The following is a 13,248-nucleotide window of genomic DNA, read 5'->3' on the forward strand; positions in this document are numbered from 1 at the left end:
CCCTCCGCCGGCTTCCCCCCGCAAGAGGCGCCCTCGGTCCGGGAGCAGCTGCTCGGCAGGATCTGCAGCCGATGCCGAGCTGGACTTGGCCCTTGTTCGCGACGCAGATCTTCCCTCACCGGCTTGCCGGCTGTGCTTTGCCTCAGGTGCCCAAATGTCTCGGGCTCCTCCTGGGCGGATCTGTGATCTCATCTCCCCCCTTCTGTTTAAGGAACACACCCAGCCCGAAAAAAGCAGGATTGAGGCAGCACTAAGATGCCTGATCTAGACCAAACATCCACCCCCATCGCTCAGCCCGGACGCGGAGGGGTAGCTCCCAGGGCCTTCCGGGGAAGCTACAGGGAACCAGGCAGAGGGCCTCCTCGGTGGTGGCGCCCGCCCGTCAGATGTCAAAGAAATAAACAGCCAGCTGACTTTTAGAAGACATCTGAAGGCAGCCCTGTTTAGGGAAGTTTTTAATGTTTGATGCTTTATTGTATTTTTAATATTTTGTTGGAAGCCACCCAGAGTGGCTGGGGAATAAATAATAAATTATTAAATAATATTGAAGTGTTGTTAAGACACATTGATGAAGTAACCACTCCTTCACCTCTAAATCTTCCAGGTTTCCAAGTATCTGAGGAGTAGCGTCTCTGTCAGGCAGCACTGGAAGACTGAGAAGATGAACTTGTGGCATTTGCCAATTGTAGCTTCTCAACAATAGGAAAATGCCATGTTGGTTTCTGTTCATGTGCCAGGCAGTCTCAGCAGAATGTGGTCTAGGCACTGGGCAGTTTTCACCCAAATAAATGTGCAAGCTAAATGACCTCCACTTGTGCAGGGGGACATTCCCCCTCTCCCCCCCCCACGGATTGGGGAAACTCCTGGAAGAGTTTTAGGGGGCACCCAAGTGGGGAAGGGGAAGTTATTATTTTTTGTCAGCATAGTAGCTGTCTTTTCTCTCTCCTGACTGTAAATGTGTTACAGAATTTCACTAGTTGTAGAAATACTGGTAACTTCTCTTAGCTTGGTAATCTGAAGACTTTTACAAGTCATGCCACTTTGAAACGATCCAGCAGCAGTGTTGAGGTACAGCTTGAGAGCGCAGTATGTGGGACATCTTGTTGTTAGCGGCTTGTACTGGTTTCTCCACCTTCCTGTTGCTTGAGAGTAGTGAGGGCTAGTGGTGATACAGTGAAACTTGTAAGATGTCCAGAATGACTGGGGTTTAGCTACTGTCCATTGCGTCAGACTGTAGGTCCCATTTTCCTCTGGTATGCCAGTTAACAAGGATCAATTGTGAAAGAACGCTGCGACAAGTAACATTAGCCAAGGAGAGCGCAATATACTTTGAATAATATTATGTTTACATTATTTCCACCATGCTTTTTAGGGCAAGTTCTCCCAAGGTAGCTTAACATTTCTATTGCAATGCTCAAAATAGTAATGCATAGAACAACCAAATAAAAACAAGAACAGATGGTACCTAATGCTGAATTCACGCTTGTTCAAGGGGAATTCCACACTCCTCTCCACTACAGCCTCTCCTGAGAGTTTTGGGGGTGGCAGAAGTATAAGCATGAGGAAAAGGTGCGGTGTTATTGGGGAATCATAACCCAGATATTTTCAACCTCTTCAGAGCCAGGACCCATTTTTAACCTAAACATGCATTTGGGGACCCATTTCTGGATCTTTTACGATATATTTCATGCTATATTTGCATGGTGGCAGTGCTCCTGTTGCAACCCAACTAGGATCAGGCCACAACTCACTAGTGGATCCTGACCCACCAAATGAAGATCAGTGACATAGTCCACAACTGCCAGATAGTATCAACCTTTCAATTCACACAGGTCTCTTACAACATCAGGGAAGGCTGCAGTAATAAATTTTTCGTTATGTTGTATTTCTTCTGCAGCTGGTGCAAGGTAAGATTTTGGGGGTATTCAACTAATCACTCCTACCAGTACAAGGATTTCTGCTTGTGCAACAGGCCCTTCCCTCCTGCTACACACCAATCTCTTCCATTTCTTGACATGCCTCTCTAGAGGTTCAGACAGGGTTGTTCACAATCATACCTAGATATGCCAGTGATCAAGCCTGCAGTTGGCATCCATCTTTTTTGAGAGAGAATGGATTGTGCCTCCAGGGGTGAAGTCAAACTGCTGTGTTAGAAGCACCAAAGGGTGCAAGGCTGGGCAGTGTGTATGAGGTCCTGGGCTGCCCAGATGACAAGCCTCTTGGCCTCACTGATGTAGTTCAAAGGAAAGCAGAGCAAGAAGTCTGGCCGCTTGGCTCCAGGAGTTGCTGGAAGGAGGCATACAAAGCACCATCCAACTGCCTTAGGGACTCAGGATTTGTGTAGGGTTTACTCTTTAGCCTTTTCTTCTTCAACAAGGCAGTGTGGGTACTGATTTTCCCTTGGGGTTTACTCCTGAAGCCTTTCTCACAAATGAGTATAGCAGAGATTTAGGACCAGAGCTTACCCAGGTTGAAAAGCCCCATCTGCCCTCACTTTGCTCTACAGCACACGCAGAAACCCACTTCTTGATTGTTGGACCCATTATTGGTTTCTTCTTCTCAATCTGCTGGAGCCTGCCTTTTGCATGCAGGGGAAGTCCCTAATTCAACACCGGTTTGAGACCCATCAAGCCTGTACTTCTGTGGAAAGTATATGTTCTACCACTGAACTACAGCCACAGTCTATATATTGACCACAGTGATAGTCTAGAACAGGGGTGGCCAACTCAGAGTGATCTACCCCCTTTTTTGGGTTCAGGTACCTGTTGGACGTGCTTGGTCTAGAACAACACACAGCTTAACCTTCCTCCTCTTTGCTGAAAACCCTTTGTACTGGCAATTAGAGGAAACCTGTTTAGTTTTAGATAATTGCTCCTGAAGAAAACTATACTACATTACCAGTTCACCCGACTCTTAATTCTGCCTGTGCCTCCAACAATAAGGCATTAGATCCACAGCAGTAGACACAGAGTCAATTCTGTAGTCTCTGGCCCAAGAGTGATGGAAGAGTCTCACCCCCTACAGAGGCAATACAGAACAATTAGAGGGAAAGGTTGCCTCCTTGCTGACAGGCAGTCTGGACACACAAAAATCTTTGATTTTTGACAAGACAGCTGGTGGAATTACCTGATTAAAGACAAGCCTAGACTCCATAGAAAGGCTGTCCACAGGACTAGTTTTTATATGTGCCCTCCTAGTGGCTTTGGTTACCTCTGCTTGGCTGTAAAATAGGAACATAGGAAGCTACCTTATGTCATGTCAGACCACTGGTCCAATTTGCCTAGTCCCTGCAGTCACTTCTGAGTAAAATATGCTTCAGATTGTATTACATGGGTGCCTTAGGTTTCAGCTGAAGAGGCATAGCAGAAGCCAGAGCTTTAAGTGTCACTTGTAAACTCATACATTTTCATTAAGTTATGTAGGGGTCCTATTTTCTACATTACTTTTTGATTGTGGCATAAAGGTAGGAGCCAGGAAAGCTTGAGAAATGAATGTCTCCTTTTAGAAACGAAGTCCTGCTTAGAACACCAAATCTACACTTTGAAAATCAGTATGTCTGCAACAGCAGTGCAATTTATCGTTCCATTATGAAAAGTAACGTAAAATACTATCAATGAAAATATGAACTACTTCAACCTAAGAGGCACTTGCATCCTCCAAGATCTAGGCCAATCATTGCAATTAACCTTACACACACCTCTAGTACTGAAGTAGTTCAGCTTTTGTGTTCTAGCAGACAAGGAAAAAACAGTAACATGCTGGCTTGTTGCAGGCTTATCTCTTATGTCTATAAATGGAGCCTGAAGGTAGTGCATTGTCCTAAGAACCTGGTGGATTAAGGCAGGGGCCATCTACTCCAGAACCCTGTTCTCACAGTGGCCAACCAGATGCCTATGTAGGCAGAGAGCAGCCATTATGATTAGTAGCCATGATCTCTACCTCCATGAATCTGACTCTTCCACTTGCAACGCCACCCAAGTTAGTGGTCTTCAGGGCCGGCTCTGGCAATGAATTCCATAGTTTCACTTTCTTTTATCTGTCCCCAATACTGAGCTTCACTGGATGGCCATTGAGTTCTAGTGAACCATTTCCAAGCAGGTCAGATGATTAGCAGTTTTAAGAGACAGAACATGGCAGCCAATCAAGATGCGTTGTTTCTCAGGATTGTATTTTCATAATCACTACCTACCTAAGAAAACACTACCTAAATTCAAAAGATGCTAATACATTTCTTTTAACCCTTACCCCAAATGTGCGAACTTGAAATTCTGGAACTTTAAGGTATAAAGGCCAGTGTCTTATCCATAGTTTTCCTTGAACAAGGGACCCACTAGAATGCTCCCAGGTCAAAATGGCATGAATAAGAACTGCCCCTTCTCTTTTCCGTGGTCAAAAACTCTCCATCTCCCACAGCACTCTGGAGTTCTACCTTATGGTAGACTTTTGGATCCAAGTGAACCCAGAAGCATATATAAATGAAAACTGATTCTTCACAGAACATAATCTGTAAAGTCTAGAAAGCAGTCATAGATGGCTGACTGACTAGACTGTCCCTTATCCAATTTGGAGATGAAAGATGCAAGATGCTTCTGGACCAATCCATATCCATGGACCAACCCAGAAACCTGCTTGTCTTATTTACCTATGGAGGAGACAAAATTCACCTGACTTGCCACATTCCACCCTTGTCCTGAAGCATGCAGGGTGGGGTGTTGGTGCAGCAGCTTCATAATAATTTTAATTCTCCACTACAAACCTAACTGGGAATCTGCTAGAGGCTAAGCTCTGCTGAGCATTCCCAGATTTAGTAATAAGCATGTATGACCAATAGGAGAGATAAAGCATTGCTGAAGACAAATCAGTTGATTCTGGATAAAATAGATACCTCAAAAAGATTTGAGAGAATGCAAAACTAATGGGCTCCTTAAGCTCATATAAGCCACAACTATGCATGGTTGCTACTCAATCTCTTTTGTTGGAAAAGATCGTCACGTTCTCCCAACACTGGAGAGCTTCAAGAAAACATCAGTGTAGTCTTCACTCTGCAACTTCAGAAGCAAGCAGAAGCACAAACACACACACACACACACACACACACTTCCATGTGTGGACTGGGGAGCGGGTGTCTTCAGAAAGCAGCAGTACATTTAAAAAGCTGTCTATAAGGAAACACAAACTGCTTGTTTGGAACTGAAAATCTGGAGTTATCAGTCCAGGCCTATCCTATCCACCCTAGTCTACAGCTTTATCAATGCACTTTTTAGCAGCAGCCTGAGAACTCCAGGCATTTGAACAATTGTCACAGTTCCAAGTTACATGCAACCAACAATCCCTCTTGAGTTCCTTGGTTGAGCAATAAAGGACCACTGGCTTTTGCAAACGTTTATTGACTCATTTACTTCTCTTACCAGTTCTGACCTACGCTCTCGGCCCATCGTATCCTCTCCCCCCAAAGCCAGCCAGGGCAAGGCCTCCCAGTGCTCAGAAGACGAGGAGGGGGCATTTCCTGTTACAAGCCCCCTCTCCAGAATAGGATGAGGGAGGGAGCAGCCTCCACTACCAGAGAGTGTTGGAGGGGGGAGGTGGTGGTGGTGCAGGAGCCAAAACACAACACGACTAACATTGAAGGACGGGGGGCAGGGGGGGGGGTTAAGGCGCCTCAAAAACATGACATAACTGCAAGGAATGGGAGGGTGGGGCCACAGGAGTGGAGCATTTCCCAAGCCCTGGTGGAGACAAAAACAACCGGGGGGGCGGGGAGGGAATCCTAAAAGGGTATAAACATTATTTCATGTTTTGAGTCACTTTAACAGTGAAGGGTGAGGAAGGGAGGCGGACCCTTCTCTGCACTAACAGTCCGTGGCAGGCAGGTGGTTGGTGCTAGCAAAGGAGCCCCTAGCGGATGGTGTAACGCACGTAGGGCACCTCTGTGTCATCCCCATTGTCGTCATTACAGCACAGCTCAAAGACGAGGGCCTTCACATGGCGACCAATCTTCTTCTTTGAGACTCTGGTGACAATCTCAGTCATCCTACGGGAGAGGACAATGGTCAGAGAAAGCGTGGGCTGAAGTTGTCCACCTTTGTTTAGCCTAAGCACAGCCAAATGATACATACGCCTGGTCATGCCGCTCTTTCAGCTTGGCTGGTTGCATAAAGAAGGAGTACAGCATAGAGACTCCCTGGGACAGCATTGTGATCTCCAGTTTGTGCTCCTTCTGCGAAAGACAAGAAGTATTTCACTTCGATTACTAAAAAACTTCTGCAACTGCTAAGCTACTTTGACAGGGAACGGCTCTGGACTCCCCAGCTCTTACCTGGAAATAGGCCAGGAACTCGCGCAGGGTCATCTCCTGTCCATCAGCCTGGATGCCCTGAACCTCAAAACGGTCCCACAAAGTCCATTCAGTGTTGTAGTACTGAAGAGAGGGGGCAAAAAACATAGATTTTGGGAGTTACAGACATTAAACCTGAAGTTTCCTTCATGTTCCTAGGATCCTGTCTACAGCTGAGCCTCCGCAATCAGGCCCTCCACAGGAAGATCACTTGTCTGCATGACGGGACATATGTATGTGCACACTTCTCTTACCCCATACAAAAAAAGGGATTCTGCACCTGCAGTCAGGTATTATTTCTGAAGAGTGGGCATGGACACTCACCTGTTCCAGTCTGTTCCAGTTTTCTAACGTTCTTTTGGAAGCCGAACATTCGGCAGGGCTTCTGATTGGCTGCAGGAGCTTCCTGCAGCCAATCAGAAGCTGTGCTTTGGTTTTCGAATGCTTTGGAAGTCGAACGAACTTCCAGAACAGATTCCGTTCAACTTCCAAGGTATGACGGTATATCTCTTTGTTCTAATATTTTAAATTGTTTAATGCATATTCTTGGATACAGTAATAAAAAAATTCCCAGGGCCTCCCCGCCTATGTAACACCCCCTAAACATGGTGAAGTGACAGTAATAGGAATGCCCTCCTCCAATAGATTTGCCTCGTGAAAGCAGAGAAACTAGTATATAAAAAAGAAAAAATCCGAAATGTTGAGCTGCAAGAAGTTTTAAAAATATTATTGTACTTGGAAGTGCAGCCACACAGAAGCTCTTTGGAATTTCACCTGAGTGCTGAAGGGCTTCAGCTGATGTTGGTTTCCCTTCCCCACCTCCCAAGTTCCTACAGCAGTAGTTCTCAAACTTTTTTCACTGGGCCACATTTTCAGAATGAAAATATGCTCACGACACACTGAATATTTGATTGATAGAGAATATGGGGGGGGGGGAGAAACTCCTCCTAGCAGTGCCTGATTTATAACACAGAACACGACTACTTTGTAAAACCATCAGGCGGCACCCAGAAAGTATAAAGCAATGCAGCTACAGAAGAGCACAATTTTTTCCCAAAATATAAACATAAACGAGCCTCTTACACATGTACCGTAAGAATGTATACAAACTCAATCAGAGGTGTGAGCTTGTTTTTGTTGGGTAATCTCATTTATATTAGGTCTAATTTGAGATGGCACTGTGGGTTAAACCACAGAGCCTAGGGCTTGCCGATCAGAAGGTTGGCGGTTCGAATCCCTGTGACGGGGTGAGCTCCTGTTGCTCAGTTCCTGCTTCTGCCAACCTAGCAGTTCGAAAGCACGTCCAAGTGCAAATACATAAATAGGTACCACTCTGGCGGGAAGGTAAACGGAATTTCCATGCGCTGCTCTGGTTCACCAGAAGCAGCTTAGTCCTGCTGGCCACATGACCCGGAAGCTGTACGCCGGCTTCCTCGGCCAGTAAAGCGAGATGAGCACCACAATCCCAGAGTCGGCCATGACTGGACCTAATGGTCAGGGGTCCCTTTACTAATTTGAGACAAACTAACTTTCATCTCATCAACACAAAGAAACTTTTCTCTTTTCTGATCTTTTGTATTTGTCAGTGGTGACGATCCCTGTTCACAACAGTATGTCATGAAGAACTGTAATAGCCAATACTCTTGAAGAGAGGCATGGATGCAGTTTCTGGCTGTGTGTGTAATATTTTGCTAAACTATGGTCATACCTCGGGTGATAGGTGCTTTGGGTTGCACGATTTCAGGTTGTGCACCGCACCGAACCCGGAAGTACCGGAATGGTTTCTTCCTGGTTTCGGTGCTTGCGCATGCGCAGAAGTGCTAAATCGTGCTTTGCGCATGCACAGAAGTGCCAAAACGCAACATGTGCAGACGCAGCACTGCAGGTTGCAAACGTTGTGGGTTGCAAACGTGCTTCCCGCACGGATCACGTTCGCAACCTGAGCATCCGCTGTGCAGTGAAATGCTTGAAAATTCTTTTGCTTGTCCTTGAATCATCCTGCCACCCTCTCCTGCCAAACCCTTTGAGAACCACTGCCCTAAGGAGACATATTCCCCCTGCTTGCAGGAGAATTTAGCAATGCTTGTATTGCTAAACGGCTGGTGTCTTCTGTAAAGAAGGGGTAAAGAATGCAAGTTGGGAGGTGTGAACAAAAGAAGAGGTGCAGGGAAAAGCCACCCCACTTACCTTGTTCTTGGGGCAAGCAATGGGCTCAGAGAACCCAAAGAAAGGCAATGCCAGGTTGAGGAAGCCATTCTTGTAGGACTCCAGTTGTTTGTGGCCCTGTACCACTTTGAATAACTCCAGACACACCAAGCCTACTACAGCAGCCGTCGTCGTGGCAATAGCTGGTATGATTTTTCCTGCAATCAGCTTGCTCTGAAGAGATAGAGGATGTAGGAGAGCCCACTTAAGTGCCAAGTCCACACTACTGCCACCTCCTTCCACTGACCAGGGTTGCACTCTTCACACCCAATAGGGAAGCCTACCTTGTGCCGATCAGCAGGAGGAATATCGTAGTTCTCTGCTCGTAGGTTGGATGCAGCCACAATGAAATCCATATGGAAATTTGTGTCATCATCCTGAAATGCAAATAAAATGAGAACTGAGCCCTGTGATAGTCCCACCATACCACTTCTCTCCCTAGAACCTCTTCTGGGCGCATATGTCCCAGGGAGCTGCACACTGGAGGCTTGACTAGGCACTTGACTGGAGGCTTCCAGACTAGGCACCAAAAGCACTTCCACATGGCAACCTAGGGACCATTTCCAGACAATCTCACCCTGCCAAGGAATCAGGAGGTAAAACTAGGGATTAGCCACCAAGAAATTCAACTGGTCCTTACCTTTTCAAAATCAACAGGAAACATCTTGAATTCTTGCAGTTGCTGGGAACTTGGGAGTGAGGATTTCAGCTCCTCCAGCCGTCTGTCATCTGGGAAAAAGAAAACAGGAGCCTTGGAAAAGGTTAACAACAACCTCAAGTCACCCTCCTCTTTCAGTAAACTCTGGTATCCACCGACTGACCCACCCACCCAGCAAAGTTCCCCTAACATAGTTATGCAGCCAAATTTCACCACTGATGCTTGAAGGATTCAGAGAAGCTTCACAACCCAAGAGAACTGAAACAGGTTGTTTCAGCAGGTTGTGCAGGCGTCTCCCTCGGCAGGAAGCAAAAATCCAACCTGGCACAATCTGGCAAAAAATACTTTATGTGATACCCCTCCGGTCTACAAATATGAAGTTGTTAGGAGGAAGAATGTTCAAATTATCTTTCTGTCATTCCCTACTTCTCTATCAAGGTAGAGGCCTCCCCACTGCAGCCCACTTCACTCTCAACTCTAGGAAGCCTTACCAACAGAGGCGTTGGCATTCTGCAGCTCCTGATCAGAGATGTGGATGCGAACACCAGACTTTGGAGTGAATTCTGGAACTTGCACCTGGCGCAGAAGCTCCACTATGGCTGCCCTGTCCCGGGTGCCTGTGATGCCGTATGTTTGTGCAAACAAGTTTGCTGCTGCCACCACATAATCCATGTGCAAGGGCTGAGGAGGCAAAGACAGAAAGTTAAGCCAGGAGCCTAGTTTACTTGAGAGTCCAGATTCTCTAAGTGATGCTCACACTCTGACCAGAAGCCATGCTTCTTTCATCTGAATCAATAATATGTAAACAAGTAATAAATACAGACAGAGAAGGGATCGTGTAGAATGGTCTTAAAGACAATCTAACCCAACTTGACTACACCCACCACTACCACCTCTGTTCAGGTTTAACCCCATGGGCCCCTGAACAAGCTGCCTTATATGCCAGAGGAACTGGGATGATTTGAATAACAGTTTCATGAAACAAACTGAACAATTCCAGCAAAGACTCAAGCTACATGCATGGTTCTATTCTGTTCAGGGTGTCTCTAGCCAAATCTGACCTGGAGGAATCTCTCTCTCTGACCTTCAAATAAGGCCATCATGAGCACAAAGCAGAAGCCATTCATCCTCTCCCACTCTGACCTGTCCTCCACCACATGTCTAACTCACGGTAGTTGAAGAGGGAGCAACTTAAGAGTGAACGTTGCTGACTGGAGTTTGCCCAGCTTTAGCAGCTTGTTGCTCTGCAAAGGTTTCAGCATCCAGCACTTCCTTCCCCTACACCCCATGCCCATGTGCTTCTTTCCCGTTCCAAAACTAACAACCCAGTGTCTAAAAGAAAATTGTAGCCTAAGTGTCTCTCCCTTTTGGCCATACTTCCAGTTTTCAACCTTTTTAAAAGAACTATGAATACCAAGACTAAATGCAGCTGCAATACGGTTAGTAAACTTTTTGAGCACAGCAGATATGACAGGAACCAGCTCTTGCCACCTCCTCCCCACTCCCACCTGTCTTCTAGTTAGCAGTGCCAGTTCTCCACCCCCATCTCAGTGCTTACATTGTTGACATCAAAAGTGAGTGGATGAGGGCATCGCTTCGGACCTGACCAGAAGAGGGTTCCTGAATTAGTTTTCTGAAAGAATACAGAGGGGATGTTATAAAGGGGAAAGCAGTTAAGAAAACCCACCCCTCCAACTGCTAGAAGGACCCTCACTTGCTCACCTGGTTTGGGGGGAAGTTGTGCAGCAGCTGACGAATATTGTTACTGTACTGAGTGTGCCAATGGTTGCAAGCCCACGTCACACAGTCAGACCACGACTTGGGCCGATCAGTCACCAAACTCTTGTAGACAGCTTCCAGCACCTCCAGAGGTTGGGTGCCCGGCAGCTTCTGGGTCCGCTCCATGAATTTGGAGTCTCTGGAGAAAAATCAACACTATTATTATTGAAGTTGTTTAAAATTCAGTATTAAAAATAGTTAAAACCAAATACCGATGAAAATGAGAACTGGCTCTGCAATTTCCATGTGTCCAGACTTCTGAAAGGTTTTGAAATGAGCAGAAACTGCAAAGCCACACCCCAACTGCCTGTTCTCCATGTTTCATATGTCTGTGTTTCATTTAATGCACATCATTATACTTTACTGGTCAGTGCTCAATCCACTGCATCTTCTGTTGTGCAGAGCAAGGCTTTGGCTCCAACTCTGACCACTTTCAGATCCTCAAATACAGCATTTTACTCACGTGATGTACTGGTTGACATTCTCTGCGGGCTGCTTAAAAAGGCCTTCAAATTCATCACGGGCCCACTATCAAAATAAATGATAATAAATATATGATTTCTAGGTGGAAGAGAAGATTGGAGGTTTTATAGTACACAGCAGCAGCTAGCTCACTTTGCTCCCAACACTGGTGCATAAAATTATAGTAACTAGACATAAGATTAGACATGGCAGTAAATGCTGCCTCAGCAGACAAAACCAGATGGGGACAGGATCCAGCTTCCCCTTTATGAGACAAGATGCACTTGTCACATATGGCTAACATACTGAAACGCAAGGTCCTGCAGCAAATTCATTCTGCTGAGAACCCAGGCAGCATTCTGGTTCCTAACTATTACGATACACCAACTATTGCCTTGAAAACTGCAAATGCAACCGAATACAAACTGACCTGTAAGGTGTGTTCAATGGCATTGGGAAAGTTTTTGAGCGTGCAGATTGGGATGGATTTTTCTGGAGGGTCCTGGCTGGAACTATAGGACTCCGTAAGGAAGGGGATCACCACCTGGATGTTCCCTTTGGTCCCCAGCGTCCCTGATTCCAGCAGGGGCTTGCGGTAATAGACGCAGCGACGGTCCATGTACATCCCTAGTTCCAAGGAGAGGGATAGCGGTTACACGAGAAAGCAGAAAAATGCTGCCGACCAGAACAGCACGGGAATCAGACAGGAAATGGAATGTTTTCCAACACTACTAGTTGGGAGAAAATTGTTTTCTAGATGTTTGAAGAAATAATATTCTGAATTTCTCTCCCTGAAAAGGGAAGTATTATTGCAGGAATATATATCAGCTGACTATGCATATAAGATCATTTATACAAACCACTCATATTTAGAAAGTCCCATATACAGTGGTACCTCGGGTTAAGAACTTAATTCGTTCTGGAGGTCCGTTCTTACCCTGAAACTGTTCTTAACCTGAAGCACCACTTTAGCTAATGGGGCCTTCTGCTGCCACTGCGCCACTGCTGCATGATTTCTGTTCTCAACCTGAGGTAATATTAACCCGAGGTAATATTTCTGGGTTAGTGGAGTCTGTAACCTGAAGCGTATGTAACCCGAGGTACCACTGTATAATGGGATCCACCTCGGATAATGAATGGGTTTGGTTCAGACTGTGAAGAGGCCAGACAGTGATTGTCCTTTCCCCCTATTTAGTTATACTCCCAATACTCTCCCTGCATTCTTATCCACCGCCTAGTAATGCAAGAACAATGCCAGAGAAGCCATCCTCTGTGAGGATGCCTTGCAGCTGACACCAAGGAAAATGTATCAGCTGCAAAAAGCTGTGTGCAATGCACAGGTAAGGAAGTCAACCCCTGACAGATACACACGAGCATCCACGTTGTCCAGTGCATTTGCCACTCCATCGAGGCTCTCAAAGAAGTCATCATCATAAACACGCTCTGTGTCTGGGCCCACACGATCTTGGTGGCTTGTGATGTGGATGTTCGGGTTCATTTCCTTCACGGCTGCCGCCGCTGTATCAGATTTCATTTTCTGGGCAGACAGAAAGTCACACAATGTGGATACAGCACTACAGCTACGAGCTTCATCCCAGTGACTGTTTTTGCTCTGTATTAATGTTCAGACATAACTATGACTCGGTTTCATTATGGGTTTATTGGTCAAACAAGGAATCTTGAAACTGACACAGAATGCAGTACCAGAACAAGCAGAGTTTCAGGAAAAAAGCTTAAGCAAGCACTAAGTCATATCTGCACAATCTTTTATAATGGTTGGGTTCATTGGGGCTTATGGAACAGGTACTGT

At 45.9% G+C, this 13,248-nt stretch overlaps 1 protein-coding gene across 3 annotated transcripts in view; it reads right to left on the bottom strand.

The window, feature by feature from the left end:
- Window positions 1–5,367: 5,367 nt before the first annotated feature.
- The window catches only part of UBA1 (ubiquitin like modifier activating enzyme 1), a 43,723-nt gene continuing 35,842 nt past the window's right edge, over window positions 5,368–13,248 (bottom strand). For all 3 annotated transcript variants that reach the window (XM_079958672.1, XM_079958674.1, XM_079958673.1), the window contains exons 15-26: window positions 12,810–12,975; window positions 11,869–12,065; window positions 11,440–11,504; window positions 10,920–11,115; window positions 10,756–10,830; window positions 9,689–9,878; window positions 9,180–9,268; window positions 8,824–8,916; window positions 8,522–8,713; window positions 6,317–6,418; window positions 6,117–6,217; window positions 5,368–6,031 (exon numbers count right to left, since the gene is read on the bottom strand). In XM_079958672.1, coding sequence (XP_079814798.1) covers window positions 5,896–6,031; window positions 6,117–6,217; window positions 6,317–6,418; window positions 8,522–8,713; window positions 8,824–8,916; window positions 9,180–9,268; window positions 9,689–9,878; window positions 10,756–10,830; window positions 10,920–11,115; window positions 11,440–11,504; window positions 11,869–12,065; window positions 12,810–12,975 — 1,602 coding nt within the window. In that variant the 3' untranslated portion in view covers window positions 5,368–5,895. The remainder of the gene's footprint in view (window positions 6,032–6,116; window positions 6,218–6,316; window positions 6,419–8,521; window positions 8,714–8,823; window positions 8,917–9,179; window positions 9,269–9,688; window positions 9,879–10,755; window positions 10,831–10,919; window positions 11,116–11,439; window positions 11,505–11,868; window positions 12,066–12,809; window positions 12,976–13,248) is intronic.

The sequence above is a fragment of the Podarcis cretensis genome (assembly GCF_951804945.1).
Source record: "Podarcis cretensis genome assembly, chromosome: 17".
Taxonomy (NCBI): domain Eukaryota; kingdom Metazoa; phylum Chordata; class Lepidosauria; order Squamata; family Lacertidae; genus Podarcis; species Podarcis cretensis.